General features: G+C 42.9%; 1 protein-coding gene across 1 annotated transcript; it reads right to left on the bottom strand.

Moving 5' to 3' along the window:
* Window positions 1-359: 359 nt before the first annotated feature.
* LOC126703915 (uncharacterized) lies at window positions 360-1,367 on the bottom strand. The gene is made up of 2 exons (XM_050402967.1): window positions 1,223-1,367; window positions 360-1,045 (listed from the first exon to the last, which is right to left on the bottom strand). Exons 1-2 carry the CDS (start codon window positions 1,365-1,367, stop codon window positions 360-362), a joined length of 831 nt encoding a protein of 276 aa, XP_050258924.1.
* Between the last annotated feature and the right edge of the window lie 17,801 nt (window positions 1,368-19,168).

The raw sequence follows: 19,168 nt of genomic DNA, 5'->3' as shown, positions 1-19,168 counted from the left end.
TCATCAGCAACAATTACCCTCTCCAAATCTTCACACTTTATCTCGTCGGCTGGTACATCCAAGGGTAATGCTGGGGGTTTTAATTGCGATAATCCATTATCGGCAGTAGCCGAGGTCTCTGCCTCTAGCCGATGTTGTATAGCCGCTACCAGACATTGTCGAGCAGCAATTTGGCTTCCTACTATCTCCAATACTTGGCCTCCAAATGGGTACTTCACTCTCTGATGTAGAGTAGATGAAACTGCTCCCAGGGTATGAAGCCAAGGTCTGCCCATAATAGCCGTGTATGGAGAGAAAACGTTTACAACAATGAAGTCCACTTCCACCACATCCATACCGGTTTGCATAGGTAGTATGATCTATTCGTTTGGAGCGACCATCCTTCCCTCAAAACTCCCCAGAGGGGAACTGTAGGCTGCTAAGTCCTCTAGCTTCAGACCTAGACCCTTATACAAATCTGGGTACATTATATCAACAGCACTACCTTGATCAATTATCACCCTTTTGACATCGTACCCACCAATTCTCAATGTGACCACTAGAGCATCATCATGGGACTGTATGATTCCAACCTTGTCCTCATCCGAAAAACCCAAAATCAGGGGGACGTCCACCCTGGCTCTCTTCAACGCTTGGCAATGATCCTCGGTCGAAGGTCGGAACACCGACAGTACCCTGGAAGGACAAGATCCAGTCCTCCTTGGGGCGGCAAAAATAACGTTTATCATACCAAGGGGGAGTCTTAAAGAAGTGTCCCCACGCATTTCTAAGCCTGCCTGGCTTACCCTACCACTGGAATGATGCAAGAGTTGCTTTAATTTCCCCTCTCGGATCAACTGCTCCAAATGGTCCCATAAGTTCCTACAATCCTCCGTTGTGTGCCCATGATCCTGATGATAGTGGTAGTAAAGGTTCGGGTTGTGTCTCTTAGGCTCTCCTGCCATCTTGTTTGGCCACTTAAAAAGGGGCTCATTCTTTATCTTCTCCAATACCTGCTGCACCGGCTCCCGAAACACTGCATTAACCACCTGGGTGTCAGCAGAACCTGATTACCCGACGAAGTCTTTCCGAGGTCAGTTACTATTGTAACGGTCCAACCTGTAATCCCTCCTCTCCTGCGAGATTACCTTAGCCTTTCCTTTTCCCTGAAGTTGGTCTTCTTCTACTCTTTTGTACTTATTAATTCTATCCATCAATTGGTGTACACTAGTAATGGGTTTACCAGTTAGAGATTTCCTTAAATCATGCTCAGCTGGAAGGCCAGCCTTGAAAGTACTTATGGCCACATCATCATTTTCTCCCTCTATTTCATTAAACATTTCCCAATATCTATTTGAATACGTTTTGAGAGTCTCGCCTTCTCGCATGGACATAGACAGCAAGGATCCTAAAGGTTGAAGAACCCTACTGCAAGTGATAAAGCGAGCGCCAAAAGCCCGGGTAAGCTTTTTAAAGGACTCAATAGAGTTTGCCCTTAAACCGTTGAACCATCTCATCGCCACCGGACCCAAACTTGATGGAAAGATCTTGCACATCAAGGCCTCATCCCTGGAGTAGATAGCCATCTTTTGGCTAAAATGGCTAACGTGTTCTACTGGGTCTGACCAGCCATCATACAGGGTGAATGTAGGCTAGTGGAATCGCCGAGGAAGAATCGCATCTTTTATATTCCTTGTGAAGGGTGATTTGGAAACTTGGCTTAACGCTTTGTTCATGGCGTTGTTCCCCAAGCCCTTGCTAGGCGGGCTTTTGTACCTATGTCGATGGTTGTGCCCCTCTTCATAGGAAAAGGTCTCGCTAGGTGGAGTTTTGGATCTTCGCCTATAACTAGCTCCATCCGTCTCCTCGGATGATGGTTCGGAGCAAGGTGGGGAACGTTCTCGCCGGGCATGGCGCAACTCTCTTTTCAACTCGTCAATCTCATGTTGCAGGTTCTTGTCATTTTTTGCATGGAAAACATGACTCTTCCCACGAGGGCAACTTTTGGCGGTATGAGTTATGCGCACACTCCCCTCACGGCCTTCTCTCCATTCGGGACTCCGGTGCGGATTACCATGCTGGGAGCCCCTTGACTTTGCTTGGTATGGGTTGGCATCTAGCTGATGTGGTCCTACTGCGTAGCGATGTGGGCTTGCTTCCTCCATCATGAATGTTTGAACCAGATTTCTTTTAAGTTAGATCAAGCTCTTCCCACAGATGGCGCCAATTGTAAGGACTCAATTTGTAACGATCCCAAATTCGAATTGGGTTCGAACGTTAAAGGTCCAAATAATAAATTTATAGAGCGTGGATGTCAAAGAACTAGATTAACTCCTAAAGAAAAACGATTAAACTTAATGCTTATAGATAGATTAACACTAATATAACGATCAATTCCTCCTTGAAACCAGTTAAGTTCTTTATTCATAAGGTTTTCTTCTAAGTACCACTTGTTAAGAAGTCCCGATCTCCTTTTCTCAATGCATTCTTTCATGTTATATACTGTCTTCTTGATGTCATCTTCACCACACATGTGTAGGTTGGGTTCGGGGGATCCCTTCCTGTCCCATCCAACACCTTCTAGAATCTCCAACCAGCAGCTGTAAGGTTGCTTCATCACTGTTCAGGCATCACCTCCACATTAATGCGGCCAGAGAGTTGGTTGAAAGGCAATTAATGCAGAGGCAGTTGTTGTTAAAGATATTTGTTTACCTTGTCTTTCTTACCCTTGGTCCCATGTCCCACCTTTAGTGGTAATGTAGCTCTGAAGTGTGTTTGTAACAATATGGCGCTCAGGTTGTCCTCGGACACATATTGCCGAGAAGGATTTTGACCTCGGACGAATACTGAACTCACCTTATGTGATATCTATTCTTCTTTTCATTTGGTTACCCTTATAACCTGATATGGGCCTCCTCGGACAGTTTTACGTACTCGGATGAGCCTCAGGCTCAGTTAACAAGGTTTTAATAATTATTGATTAACCGGCCTCCACAATATATATATATATATATATATATATATAAACTTTTTATGAAGACATAAAAACAATGAAAGAAAAATATTAATGATGTATTTGGTTATATTCTTATAAAAAAAATGAAAGGACTTCACTTAAAATTCTTAAGTCTCAAATTATATCAAGTTGGCCCTAAATCAAAAAAATGGATAAGAATTCACTTTGTTCCAAGAGTACCAATATCTTTTTTCAATTAATTTTGATTCGTGTCGCCAAATGTGTAATTTAATACCATTTGAGTAACATACCAGTGTCAGCAAAAAGAAAAGACTATATATATATATATATATACACACACACATATAGAGGGTTGTGTTCAAGTTACACCTGGTGTAACTCTAAGCAATGTTATACCACCTAATAACTTGTTATAGAATTCATATTTTTGAAAATCCCACCGTTGAATTACATGTTCTATATGTTCTTAGCAATTATGCCAATTTTAATGTCAAATGGATGTTATTTACCATTTGATCTATAAACTCATATTTTATGCATTATTTTAAACAACAAAAACTTGAATTTTAAAAAATTGATGACATGGCTATTAATCTTTGATCACGCATGGAGAATATACGAAGACAATGTAATCTAACGGTAGATTTGTCAAAATTTGAATCCAATTAAAAAATATTGAGTGGTATAACATTGGTTAGAGTTACATCAAATATAACTTGAATCCATATATATATATAGGGAAATTTTTTATATCATATATATTATTAAGTTTGCTTCTTCTTTTTTCCTTGTTAAAGTGAATGACTAAAATTTTTCTAGTATTTGACTATTCTCTTCCTGGGTATGTTTAGTCTCGTCCTACACACATTATTAAAGTTACATTCTATGTACTACAATTGTGTCAAATGAGTGTGCTCTTCCCTTCCCACCCCCCCCCCCCCCCACCCCCTCCTCCCTTTATGCCGCATGGATAATCTTTTTTAACACTTTATTTTACACACTTTATGAAAGAATCTGAGACCTATTATATATTTTTTCTGAATGAAATGGGCAATCTCATAGTTCTTAGTCTGTAAAAAAATACATTGTTAGGTGCTTCATTTTATTTTTTTGATTCGGAAACCTATTGCACCAAATTTTTTTTTATAGGCATTTCACCTTGAAATAAGAAATAGTATTGATATTGATACTAAATATTAAATAAAGCATATTAATATTAACAAACGAATATTAGTAAATATAAAATATAAATGAATAAAAAATAGTTTTGAGTGAATGCTCCCTCCATTAGGGATGGTAATGGGGCGGGTTTTCTATTCCCTGCCTTGCCCCACTCACGCTTTGGGGTGGATTCTTTCCCCCACCCTAGCTTTAGTGGGTACTTATGAGTCATGAGTACCCGCCTATCAAATGTATTTGTGTGTGTATATATATATTTAAATAAATATATAATATAATATAAAAAAAAATTTGACTTAAAATATGTCATTCATTACTTCTAACATTACAAAAGTTTCTCAAAGCATAACAATACAGCATTTCAAGTATATAAATCTGCATTCTAACTCTCAGACTTAAGAAAACCTTAATCCCATCTCAAAGGGTTCCAATAGCAACATACATACATTCATCATATGTTTAAGTGCATGTGCATGCATTTAACAAAGCAATATAAAACACAGAGATGACAAGATTCCTATCTTTTCTTTGAGCATGATCAAGTTCAATCAAGTAAAATTCATGTCAAATAGTACTATTCCAAAGGGGATTGAGATCAGGTGCAATACCATACCTAGGGTATTGCACCTGATGCAATTTCTATGAATGGTTAAGATTGATAATTGCAAAAAGCAACTTTCAATCTCAACCATTGATTCAAAAAAGTTAAGGTGAATTGCACTTGATGCAATACCTAGGGTATTACACTAGATCCTAACCCTTCCAAAGGTAAGTCCCTTTCTATGACACACTCAAAATCAGCCGCAGTGTCTAGTAGTATTTAGGTTATAGTGACACATAAGTCCATTTTTTTATTATAAATTATTGTTAGATTGCAATTGAAAGTATAGTAGTTGACACGTAGTATATTCCTTAATTAATAACACTAGCATGTAACTCATGCAAATGCATGAATACATTTAAAATTAAACACAATTTTTTTTATTATAAAAATATAAATAATTAGTCAAATTATTTTTTAAAAATAGCATGTAATACATGCATACGTATGGATACATTTAAAATTAAACACAATTTTTATCATAAAAATAAAAATAATTAGTCAAATTATTTTTTTGAAAAAGTAAACATAATTAGTCACATATTAAAATTCTTACCTAAATTTAATACTACTTATTATTATTTTTCCTACTTTTTAATAAGATAGAACGTGTGGTGATCTTTTTTGTGTGGTGATTTTTATTGAGCATATGTGATTGATTTTTTTTTTTAATAAATTTTATACGTCTTTCATATTAGATTCTTAGTATTTTGCACTTATTAATTCACTTGGCACAAAAATTAAAAAAAACTTAGTGGATACATGACACAAATTTAAGTGGATAATTATGGTGTGGTCCTCACATAAACTTAAACACATGGCACAAAATTGGATTCTAATTTCAAATTCTAATTGAACTTTCTCTTAACTTTACCTCTCTCTCTCTCTATATAGATTAGTTCTTGTAAAATTTTCCACTTAATCAATACTTTGTCGATTTTTTTTGTTGTTGATAAACTGGACAGTTTAGACTTTCATTAAGGGAAAAAAACTAAAGAACAAAAGTAGAACAATCAGTCCTGTAAATATCAGGAATAGAAGCAGGGAGGTTGAACTTATTACAAGAAAATGACCTTCTAAGACTACCCACCAGCGTAGCAGAAGCATAAGCTGCAACATTACAGTATGTTAAGTTACGGTTTTTTCACATAACATTTATGTTGGCTTTATTTCATGACAAAAAGTGTTGTAATTGCATTAATTTATTTCCTTATATTTTGTGGGATTTAATTGTAATGGGTTTAGTATTAAGTTAGTGAGGATTGCTCAAGACAGTGAAGTTCGCGACTTGCTCGCGATTGAAGTGGACAACCCGTGAAATGTCACTTGAGAAGCACATGCTAGAAGCTAAAAAGTTAAGTGTCAGGCTGTATTTCGCGAGTCACTTCGCGACTTGGCTAACCCACGAGTGACCCGCGAAACTCTCTGCCTGGATATTTTAAATGTGACTCTTATATCCTTTACCCATACTATATATACTCTCATTACCCACAAAATTGTAAGGAGCATTTCAAAGAGAAAACCCTAGCAATACACTTGAGAGTTAGAGATTGTAAACTCACAGTCATCTACACAATTTCTCTTAGTTTTCCTTTACTCCTACCTCTCCAATTACAAATCCTTGAGATGTCCTTAACCTAAACACTTTCCTCAACCAATCTGAGAGTTGTGAGAAGTTTTGGTGCATGTGGGAAGCATTGGAAGAAGCCATAAATTGACGGATGCAATTTAGAGCTAATTGTGGGATCCAGATAACTAGTGAAGACATAGCTCGATGAAGCTCGTTGGTAACTAGAACTTAGAGGGTCTTTTTGATATCCTTGTACTCCAACTTTATTCACTAGTGGATCGATTTGGCTTGGAGGGCGGTGAAGAGGTTTTTGCCGAGTACTTTGGTTTCCTTTTCGATAACACATTTCGGTGTTATCTTGTGTTTGCATCTCTCTTCCATTTTCTTTAAGCTTTACATTTATTATTTATTGTATATATTTATGCTTTAGAGAGTTGTTCTGGTTTCATTGCGTTACTCTTACTCTTATTCCGCATTTAGTTAAGTATGGTAAAAGCAATCCAGCCATAAGTTTTATTTCGGAGTCTAAACAAACTATAGTGTTTTCACACTATTTGAGCATACACAGTAAAACCCATAAACCAAGTTTTGTATACATGAAGCTTTGGTCTTACCAAGCAACATAACTGAAATTTCTGTTCATAAAAAAAAAACATAATTGAAATTTCTACACTAACATATTATATAGATTAAACTTATAAGCCAACAAGAAAGCCTATTCAACTCATGTGAAAAATGAAAATACTAAAAATAAAAATAAAATAAAAGATTTTAGAGAGAGTAAATTTGAAATTAACAAGTTTTTTTAAGTTATAATTCGATAGTTGGAGAGTGGGAGATTTGAACGCTGAATGTTTCCATTAAAAACACAAGAAGGTGAATTACAAAAGAAAAAAAATGATTATTTTTAAAACAAATGAAGACGGTTAGAAATACGGTATACCTGACGGGCCCATCTGATGGTCCCAACGGACCTACCTGAACGGGCCTGACGGCCCTGCTTGACGGGCCCATCTGAACGGGCCTGACGGGTTGGGACTGTTGGGCCTGTGCAAGGGCTATCCCACGTGCTTTGAAGGCCCATCGCTGATAGGCTCAGTAAGGGCCCATGATCCGAAAACGGAAATCTTGACTCACTACGCTCAAGGGAATTTGTATGAGAATCCCACATTGAAAAGGTTTGGAAACCAAGGAGAAAAGTCAACCCTTTATCACTATAAAAGGCCTGCCACCCTCAGGAATCGAGGTACGCTTTAATTGACCCTCTCTAACGCTCTAAGTAAAAAGAACAATTCTAATTTGACCGTCGGAGAACCTTTGGCCGGCACCACACCGGTGCTCTCTGAAGGACTTCCGTCGATTGTTCTTGTCGTGCAGGTGCGATTCGAGTCGCGAGTACGGTGTGACCCATTGGTGATAAATTTCGACGTCATCAGTTGGCGCCGTCTGTGGGAAATCGAATTTTCCTAGACAAAAGAGTTACATGGTACTCACACGCTCGATGGCAACCACAAATGACGTCCAAGAAGAAGCCCCTACGACTGCCCTTGAGAGACAGGTCAAGACGCTCGCAGCAGCTGTGGAGCGCCTCACCAAACAAAACCACGACCTGACAGAGCAGCTGAATCAAAAGAGTGCAGCGGTGAATAGCCAAGGAGAAGATCAAGAAGGGAACAGTGAGGAAAGGAGAAATAATGACGGACCACAGGAGAGCAACGCCCCGAGCAAACAAGTGCGACGGGACGCTAGCATCCCTTCAGTGACGGATACAGCTCCACAACCCATCATCGCGGAGATGCAGGCGATGAAGGAACAGATGGAAGTCCTGATGAACGCTCTCAAGGGGCGAGTGTCCAGCGATCTTGACGACCTTGTCAACCGGACTGACTCGCCATTTACGGCGTCCGTCAACTCCTTCCCCCTGCCGAGTAAGTTCCGCATGCCAAGCATGGACAGTTATGACGGAATCAAGGACCCCCTCGATCACCTAGAGACCTTCAAGACCCTGATGCACCTTCAGGGAGTGGCGGACGCAATTATGTGTAGGGCATTCCCTACAACCCTGAAGGGCGCGGCAAGGATTTGGTTCAGCCGACTAACACCAAACTCCATCGGCACCTTCAAGGAGCTGAGCGCTCAGTTCACTACGCACTTCATCGGAGGATATCGGTATAAGAAGTCCACAGCTTGTTTAATGAATATCAAGCAGAGAGAGGAGGAGACGTTACGGGCCTACATATCACGCTTCAATAAAGAAGCGCTCTCGATAGACGAAGCCGACGACAAGATATTGGTGGCAGCGTTCACGAACGGGCTGAAGGGGGGTAAGTTTTTGTTCTCCCTATACAAAAACGACCCAAAGACCATGTCAGAGGTGCTTTACAGGGCCACCAAGTATATGAACGCTGAAGACGCACTGTTAGCCCGAGAAGACAGACCCAAGAAAAGGGACAGACAGGAGGACCCCCGACAGGACCAGGGGCGGAAGAGAGGACGGATGGGAGATCGGAGAGAGGAGAGACGCCCAAAACCAATGGGCGGAAGGTTCACAAGTTTCACTCCGTTGACCGCCCCGATAGACCAAGTCTTAATGCAGATTAAGGACAAGGGATCCCTGACGTTTCCGGGAAAGCTGAAGAGTGATCCCAACAAAAGGTCCAGAGACAAATATTGCCGCTTCCACCGTGACCATGGTCACGACACGGCCGACTGCTATGATTTGAAGCAACAAATCGAAACCCTTATCCGACAAGGGAAATTGAAGAAGTTCGTCAGTAAGGAGAGGACGGATCAACCCCCACAAGAACAACACCCCCGTCGAGAGAACGAGCGACCAAGGCCCCCATTGGGGGACATAAGGATGATAATTGGAGGAACAGGTGCGGCCGGATCATCAAAAAAGGCTCGCAAAACATATCTTCGGATGGTACAGAATGTCCAGCTGGCGGGTACAGTGCCAAAGATGGCAAGAAGGGAAGGCCCCATTATCGGGTTCTCGGAAGAGGATGCAAGGCGATTACACCATCCACACGACGATGCCCTCGTCGTCACCTTGCGGGCAGGCGACTACAACATCCACCGAGTGTTGGTCGACAACGGTAGTTCGGCCGACATCTTGTATTATCCGGCGTTCCAACAAATGAGGATTGATAGGGAGCTGCTGATACCAACAAACGCCCCGCTAGTTGGTTTCGGAGGGAGTAGAATATTCCCTTTGGGCGCAGTCACGTTATCGGTGACGGTAGGAGATTACCCACAACAAATCACCAAGGACGTAACATTCTTGGTGGTCGATTGCTCGTCAGCCTACAATGCTATTATTGGGCGACCCACGCTCAACTCATGGAAGGCGGCAACATCAACTTACCACCTGATGATCAAGTTCCCAACAGAGTATGGGGTAGGAGAGCTACGCGGAAGTCAAATTGCCGCACGAGAATGCTACGTAGCTATGATGGAGGTGGAAGACCAGATCCAGGCCTTGAACATAGAAGAACACCGAACGACGGCAGAACCAACAGAAAAGCTAGAGGAGATAACTCTCGACAGTTCCAATCCAGACCGAACCACCAGGATCGGAACGCTTGCCAAACCCGCAATCCGTCAAGAGCTCGTGGCTTTCTTGAGAAGCAATAAGGATGTGTTCGCCTGGAGCCATGACGATATGCCAGGAATCGATCCCTCGGTCATGGTACATAGGTTGAATGTGTTGCCCTCGTTTTCACCCGTCCGACAAAAGAAGAGAGTATTCGCCCCGGAACGAGACCAAGCAATAGCGGAAGAGGTCCGCAAACTCCAAGAGGCAAGCTTCATCAGGGAAGTTTACTACCCCGATTGGCTGGCGAATGTGGTAATGGTGAAGAAAACGAGTGGCAAATGGCGGATGTGCGTGGACTTCACCGATCTTAACAAAGCATGCCCCAAAGATAGCTATCCCCTTCCAAGGGTCGACATCCTAGTGGACTCGACGGCTCAACACCAATTGCAAAGCTTCATGGATGCTTTCTCGGGTTATAACCAGATCCGCATGCACGAGGACGACCAGGAGAAGACTTCGTTTGTAACCAGTCAAGGTCTCTTCTGTTACAAAGTAATGCCATTCGGTCTGAAGAATGCAGGGGCAACATACCAGAGACTAATGAACAAGATGTTCGCACAGCAAATCGGGAGGAATGTCCAAGTTTATGTCGACGACATGCTGGTGAAGAGCCGGAAGGAGGAAGACCACTTGGAAGATCTCAAGGAAACATTCGGCACACTTCGATCCTACAACATGAAACTCAATCCAGGAAAGTGCGCGTTCGGTGTAACGGCAGGCAAATTCCTAGGATTCATGGTATCTCAAAGGGGGATTGAAGCTAACCCGGACAAAATCCGAGCCATAATGGAGATGGCCCCCCCGAGAAACGTGAAGGAAGTACAGAGCCTTAACGGCAAGGTAGCGGCATTGAATAGGTTCGTGTCGAGAGCGACGGACAAATGTTTACCTTTCTTCCGAACATTGAAAAAGTCATTCGAGTGGACGGACGAGTGTCAACGAGCATTCGAGGAGTTAAAAACCTATCTATCTTCACCACCTCTACTGAGCCCCTCGCAACCAGGTGAAGAGCTCTTCCTCTATTTGGCCGTCTCCACTGTGGCCGTCAGCGCGGCCTTAATCAGAGAGGAGGACAGGGCACAGAAGCCCGTGTACTACGCCAGCCGGGCGCTCCACGGTGCCGAGGAAAGATACCAACCTATGGAGAAACTCGCTTTTGCGTTGGTCACGGCGGCTCGCAAGCTCAAGCCCTACTTTCAAGCCCATACCGTGAACGTAATGACCGACAAGCCCTTGCGAAGGGCACTAAGTAATCCTGAGGCCGCAGGTCGACTGACGCTGTGGGCAATAGAATTGAGTGAGTTTGACATCAAGTACCGTCCACGTGTGGCCATTAAAGGACAAGCTGTAGCCGACTTCATAGCAGAGTTTACGCATGACGCGGACAAGGGGGCAGAAGAAACCCCCCAGTGGAACATCTACACCGACGGATCATCCAATAGGCGAGTTGGAGGAGCCGGCATAGTATTGCTGTCACCTCAAGGAGACGAGATTGAATGTATGGTCCGTCTCGACTTCCCCATTACCAACAATGAAGCAGAATACGAAGCGGTAGCAGCAGGACTCGACCTAGCCAAAGCCGCCGGAGCTGAAAGTGTGGTCGTGCATTGCGACTCTCAAGTCGTAACCAATCAAGTAAACGGAGATTATGAATGCAAAGGGGAAAGGTTGAAGAGATATCTTGATCAAGTGAGGGCTAGAGTCGACGGGCTAAAAGCAGTATTCGTCCAGATCCCCAGGGGAGACAATGAGCCTGCCGATCGGCTAGCCAAAGCCGCTTCAGCAGAACATATGATAACACCGGATAATGTACTTTCCTTTGTTCAAATCTTTCCGCTAATAGACCCCGACAACATGCAGGAGATACGCTCCGAAAGAAACTGGACTACCCAGATAACTTCATACTTAAAGGACGGGATATTGCCTGAAGAGAAGGAGGCAGCGAGAAAGCTAAAAGTCCGAGCGGCAAGGTTCGTCTTGATAAAAGACGTTCTTTACAAGAGAGGTTTCTCCCGTCCTTACCTAAGATGTCTCGGGATTGAAGAGGCAGACTACGTGATGAGGGAAGTACACGAAGGAATATGCGGGAATCATTCTGGATCGCGGTCGTTGGTACACAAGCTGTTACGAGCTGGGTATTACTGGCCGACCATGCAAAAGGATGCTGAGTCCTACGTTAAAAGATGCGACAAATGCCAGAGGTTCAGCAATTTTATCGGACAGCCAGCAGAAGAGCTAACCCCCATAACGGCTCCATGGCCGTTCGCTCAGTGGGGACTGGACATCATGGGACCTTTCCCAACGGCGATAAGGCAGCTAAAGTTCTTGGTAGTGGGTATTGACTACTTCACAAAATGGGTAGAAGCGGAAGCCTTGGCCACCATTACAGAAAAGAACATTAGGAGTTTTGTCTGGCGGAGCATAGTATGTAGGTTTGGTATTCCTAGAGTCCTTGTCTCAGATAACGGGAGGCAGTTCGATAACGGCCCCTTCCGTGATTTCTGTACACAGCTAGGAATAAAAAACCACTACTCATCGCCTACCCATCCTCAGGCTAACGGTCAGGTTGAGGTCACAAACCGATCCCTGCTAAAGATTATCAAGACTCGGCTCGAGGGGGCAAAGGGCATATGGCCGGAAGAATTGCCAAGCATATTGTGGGCGTATAGGACAACGGCGAGGACTCCGACAGGAGAGACACCGTTTCGACTGGCATACGGGAGCGAGGCAGTCATCCCAGCAGAAATTGGGCTCATAAGCTACAGGGTTCACAACCACGACGAGGGAAGGAATGACGAGTCCATGAGGCTACAGCTGGACCTTATAGATGAGGTCAGGTCGACAGCAGAACAGAGGATCGCTAGATACCAGGATCGCATGTCCAGACATTTCAACTCCCGGGTCCGACAAAGAAGCTTCCAAGTAGGAGACCTCGTACTCAGGAGGGTCATGGGTACAACTAGAGACCCTACACAGGGAAAACTCGGCCCCAACTGGGAAGGACCCTACAGAGTTATGTCGTGGAAAAGGAAAGGAACATACCACCTGGAAACGATAGATGGAGAAAAGCTACCGCATCCGTGGAATGCCGAGCACTTGAGGAAATACTACCAGTAATAGCGACACGACGACCAGTTTCGCTTTTAAGACTTTTTGGCATTATTAACTTTTAACTTTTTTTGGCACTGTTTAACTATTTTTGCTACAATATTGTCGTGCCTTTTTTAAGCCCAAGGGGGCAGGCACTTTTCCTTTACGCATTTCTATAATCAGATGCAATTTTGATCTTCTACTTGAATGTATGTATGTCATTGCAATGGTCCACAAAGTTAACGGAAACAATAGAAGTCCGCAAGACGGACGGAGCATCCTACAGGGATGATAACCTTAAAGTCCACAAGATGGACGGATACAATATGAAGTCCACGAGATGGACGGATCGTCCTACAGGGACGATCACCCTAAGTCCACAAAATGGACGGAGCATCCTACAGGGATGATAACCTTAAAGTCCACAAGATGGACGGATACAATATGGAGTCCACAATATGGACGGATCGTCCAACAAGGACGATCACCCTAAGTCCACAAAATGGACGGAGCATCCTACAGGGATGATAACCTTAAAGTCCACAAGATGGACGGATACAATATGAAGTCCACAATATGGACGGATCGTCCTACAAGGATGATCACCCTAAGTCCACAAAATGGACGGAGCATCCTACAGGGATGATAACCTTAAAGTCCACAAGATGGACGGATACAATATGGAGTCCACAATATGGACGGATCGTCCAACAAGGACGATCACCCTAAGTCCACAAAATGGACGGAGCATCCTACAGGGATGATAACCTTAAAGTCCACAAGATGGACGGATACAATATGAACTCCACAATATGGACGGATCGTCCTACAAGGACGATCACCCTAAGTCCACAAGGTGGACGGATCATCCTACAGGGATGACAACCTTAAGTCCACAAGGTGGACGGATCATCCTACACGGATGATAACCTTAAGTCCACAAGATGGACGGATGAAAAATATAAGCCCACTAGATGGACGGACACAACAGAAATCCATAAGATGGACGGATCGTCCTACAAGGACGATCACACTAAGTCTACAAGGTAGACGGATCATCCTACAGGGATGACAACCTTAAGTCCACAAGGTGGACGGATCATCCTACACGGATGATAACCTTAAATTAAAAATATGGACGGACTATACTAAATGGGGATAACTTAGTCCACAAAATGACCACCTAAAGTTCACAGGTTGGACGGATCGTCCACAACGTGGACGGAATTAAGATGAAGCAAAGAAGACGGACTAATCATCTTAGATAACAAAGTAGTATCAAAAAGATGGACGGAGCATTCCACAGGTCTTGCAAAGAATAAGTTTTTAAGATCAAAAACATACTTATAAAATGAAGTGCACGGATTCATTTAACAAAATAGGCCATTAAACGGCAATGTTTACACATCATCAACAACAGATGAGAATTGTTCCAAAAAGAAAAATAATAAAATAAAAATAAAAATCCTTCTACTGAGCCTTGTCCGCATTATCGACGGGCTGTGGAACTGTCTCCGTGTCAGCCTCAGCTTGGTCATCTTTTGCTGGTGCAGGCGCCCCGTCAACAACGGCGTCGTCGACATCAAAGAGGTCGTCTGTATCCTCAGAGGCAACAGGCACGACGGATGACTGGACCGGGTCTTCAACTTTGAACTTGGAAGGGTCCACGTCTGGATAAGCTTGCTTGACTTGACGGAGGGCATCCATGAAGCCCTGATGGAAAGAATCGCCCAGCTCAGTGATTAGGGCGTCGGAGTCACGGTATTCACGGACCGCCGCGTCCTTAGCCTGACGGATTTCGTTCTTTAGCTCGGCTATCTCTTTGTCCTTGCTCTCTAGAGCCTTCTTTGCCTCCTCCGTCGTCTGTTCAAGGCTCTTCCTTGCCTTCTCCGACAGCTCAAGCTTTTTCTCTATTTTAGGTCTCCAGTTTCGCAGTTGGAGGAGTTCTTCCTCCGTCTTCTCCGCCTTGGCCCGTACACGATCCAAGGCCGTCTCTTGGCTGAGGCACCGTCCCATCAGCCCCTTCATCATGACCATTGCTTGAAAAATAACAACACAGTTATAAAACAAACTTTCGACAGATGATTTAAGTTGCATTTGAGTAGTAGACGGACTATCTTACCTGTGTGATGGCAAACAGGCCCGTCTCCCCCATGGCCTCCGTCGAGTGGTTGCCTAAGTCTTCATAATCCTCCGCCGAGATGATGGAGGAAATCTGTTCTAAGGCATGCTTAGAATCCTCTCGAAGAAGGACGGGCGGCTTATCGTCAACCTTCGACGGGCCTTTCATCAAACCCTTGCCAACCCCGTGCTTGGTTGGAGTGACCGTCTTCGGAGGCTCCGCCATGAGTCCCACGACGGGATCTAAAGACACTTTGGCCTTCTTGGCCTGACGGTCCGCTTTGGGCTGAGTCTTCCGCTTAGCAGACGGATTGCTTGGGCCCGTCGCAGGAGGAGTGTCGTCAGCAGTCTTCTTTGCAGCCTTTGACCGAATCAAGGCTCTTCTCTTGGCATTGTCCATCTCTGAAACGTGGACGGGGGAGTTAATTAACAAAAAATAAGATGCACAATTTCTTTAACTAAAGGGTGACGAACTTACGTCTCCTTATCTGTGTTTCGTACTTGACGGCAGCCGCTGTAGGTTCCGGTCCGTCGCAATACCAGTGAATGGTATTTAGTGTTACCAGCTTCGCCCAAGTCCTTTCCTCCGGCTTGGTCTTCTTAAGGATTTTCTCAATGAAAGCAAACTCCTCAAGGTCAATTTGGGGCCGTCGTCTAACTGCAAAAGAAGAAAGAGGACGGTTAGATTATATTCAAAAAAAAAAAAAAAAAAAAAGAGAAACTTAGTAATGTTAGAGTTTGGAGGATAGTCCATACTAGACGGATCCAATATGCCCCAAGTAGTGTCGACGGGCATGAAATCTGTCTCCCCAGGACGACCCATCCAACCGTCGCCTTCTAGGAAGAAGAACCGACTCTTCCAATCCCTATTTGAGTCCGGCGTATCATAGATGACTTTCAGCAACGGACTCCTAGGGACGAAGCTATAAATCCCCCTGGATTTGTCAATCTCGTCCGGACGGTAGTAGTGGAAAAACTCCCTAACCGTCAGCCTCCTTTCTCCGTTGGACATGGCACCGTACAGTACCTCCATCGCTATAAAAACTCTCCAAGCGTTAGGGGAAATCTGGTTCACAGATAACCCCAGCTGACGGAGGAGCAAACGGTGAAGCGAACTCAATGGAAATCTAAGTCCGGCCTTCAACATTTGCTCGTAAACCCCGACTCCCTCTACCCCGTCATAGTAACACCTCTCTGATTTGTATGGTAGACGGATCGTAACATTCTCTGGAAGTTGGTAGTTATCTCTAAATGTCTTAAAGTGCTTTTCCTTGATAACGGACGTGAAGAAATTCACCGTCCACTCTGGTAGCATGACGAACTTCCTAAGCCCATCAGCACCAATGACGGATCTGACAACTTGATCCTCACCAACACCATGTCCCTCGTCTGGATCAACCACCTCCAGATCCTCATATGTTGAGGACGAGGAGGATGTGGACGGACTACTATCATCTGGACTACCTTGTTCTCGTTGACTGGACGGATATACTTCCTCGTAATCCACCCCGTCACGAATAACTGACTGATTACTCGACGCACTAGACATTTCCTACACGAAACGACAAGAGCCTAAGACTCTGACGGTCTATGTGTCTATAACGGATGTGGATTGTAAGGAAAATTAAAACTAGTATAAGTTCTAAGAAGAGCACTTACCAGTTTTGCCAACGAAGTGACGGAGGACGGCGTTGACGTCTAAGGTAAATGAACGGATCAGCAAGTTATGACGGATGCGCTCTGACAAGGGTGACGGGTGTGCTCTGACAGCTTGATTTCTACTGAAACTGAAGAAATGAGAGGAATCACTCCATTATTTATAAGAGAGATGCACGGAAGTCGAAGCGTCGCTTCGATCCGAGACAAGGTCCAATCAGCTTGTAACACGTGTCATCGGCATTAATTACCTTCGTACAGCCTGTCTGTAATTGATGTGATCGACGGACTCCTCATTTGAACCGTCATCCTGTCTTGCGTTGATCCGTCAAACCCGTTATGACAACTTTAAATTCTCCATCACATGAGCCTTCTTCCGTCGTAAAAATACCCGTCATACCCTCACATTCGAATCGTCACCCCATTGATCCTTTATCCTAAAAACTGACGGACCATTGGGGTGAAGGGGGCAACTGAAGACGGTTAGAAATACGGTATACCTGACGGGCCCATCTGATGGTCCCAACGGACCTACCTGAACGGGCCTGACGGCCCTGCTTGACGGGCCCATCTGAACGGGCCTGACGGGTTGGGACTGTTGGGCCTGTGCAAGGGCTATCCCACGTGCTTTGAAGGCCCATCGCTGACAGGCTCAGTAAGGGCCCATGATCCGAAAACGGAAATCTTGACTCACTACGCTCAAGGGAATTTGTATGAGAATCCCACATTGAAAAGGTTTGGAAACCAAGGAGAAAAGTCAACCCTTTATCACTATAAAAGGCCTGCCACCCTCAGGAATCGAGGTACGCTTTAATTGACCCTCTCTAACGCTCTAAGTAAAAAGAACAATTCTAATTTGACCGTCGGAGAACCTTTGGCCGGCACCACACCGGTGCTCTCTGAAGGACTTCCGTCGATTGTTCTTGTCGTGCAGGTGCGATTCGAGTCGCGAGTACGGTGTGACCCATTGGTGATAAATTTCGACGTCATCAACAAATATAACTAGTACAATATTAAATGATTTAAAAAAAAATCAAACTAAAAACAATTATAACTAATTAAGAAATTTTTAGCTAACAATTATTTTTTAGAAAGTGTCAAACACAATAAAATCTCTCAACATTTTTACAACACTTGTTTTGAGTTGTGGTGGATCTGAGTATAATCTTATTTTATTTTATTTTGACATATGATGGGTTGACACTTAAACTTGTTAAATTTTGTTGTGCTTGTAGAAGAACTCTTCCCCCTCACCCTCTAAATACTGCTTGCATAAATCAAAAGAAGAGGAGAAAATGAAGTCCTTTTATGATGCCAAACATTAATGTCTACTTTCTTTAGATTAGATTAGAGTGTCATCCGCTCTTGTAAGTATCAAAACGTGAATTGCATTCTGAATTGTTTTCTTAATTTTATTTTTATGTATCGTGTATTATAAGATACACAAACATTTTATAAAACTTATGAAAAAAATTTATAAATATACATATATGAAATGATTTATTTATTTATTATTATAAACATGATACATAATCAATTAATGACAAATTTAATTATCACCATTAATATTTTGTAATTATTTTTTGAAGACATTCAACATCAAAATCACCATCAAGCTACTCATTTCTCCTCTTAATTTTTTTACAAAAGTTTGGAAAATTAATTTTTAACATCATTTTGACACCTTCAATCATGATTTAACATCCTTCTAAGTTTTTGCCAGGCGGTTTCTCATTCATATAACTCTGTTCAAATATTTGTTTCACAAAAAATTACATTTAAGTTTTAGCCTACTTGTCTATCAGTAATACAGATACAATGATCCCAATTGGAATCCTTTTCCCTAATTCATTTTCTCTTATCACTTTTTTTTAGGCATCAAAAACATATAGGAACACATGAATTTGTATAATCAATCTATGTACCTAGAAAATTAGGAAAGCTAGGACAAAGTTTGGCTAAAAACTTGTCTATACTCTAAGGCTACAACTCCCACTAAAATAATTAACATGACTACATATTTTGTAAAAGATAGAGTTTGACTAGAAACTTAGTTGTAGCCTATGATTACAACTTCCTTTAAAAAAATTAACATTGTTACATATTTTGAAAATCTAATTATTGAATTGCATGTTCTTTATGATTTTAAATATATGTCAAATTTTGTGTCAATCGAATGTTATTTACTATATGATCCATAAACTTATTTTTTATGAATAACTTTTGTCGAATCGTGAGCTGTGTCATTCCACCTTAAAACCAATTAGTGATGAGGAAGACGCACTCAAATCTCTTACGGCATTCGACATCACGCCATGCGGACCTATATATTTTTAAAGTAGTTGTAGAGAGTCAAATTGTGATCCCCCAACAATTTTAAACTATAAAAACTTGCAA

This window comes from Quercus robur, chromosome 10, assembly GCF_932294415.1.
Source record: "Quercus robur chromosome 10, dhQueRobu3.1, whole genome shotgun sequence".
Taxonomy (NCBI): Eukaryota; Viridiplantae; Streptophyta; class Magnoliopsida; order Fagales; family Fagaceae; genus Quercus; species Quercus robur.
This window is presented reverse-complemented; position numbering and strand designations above follow the sequence as displayed.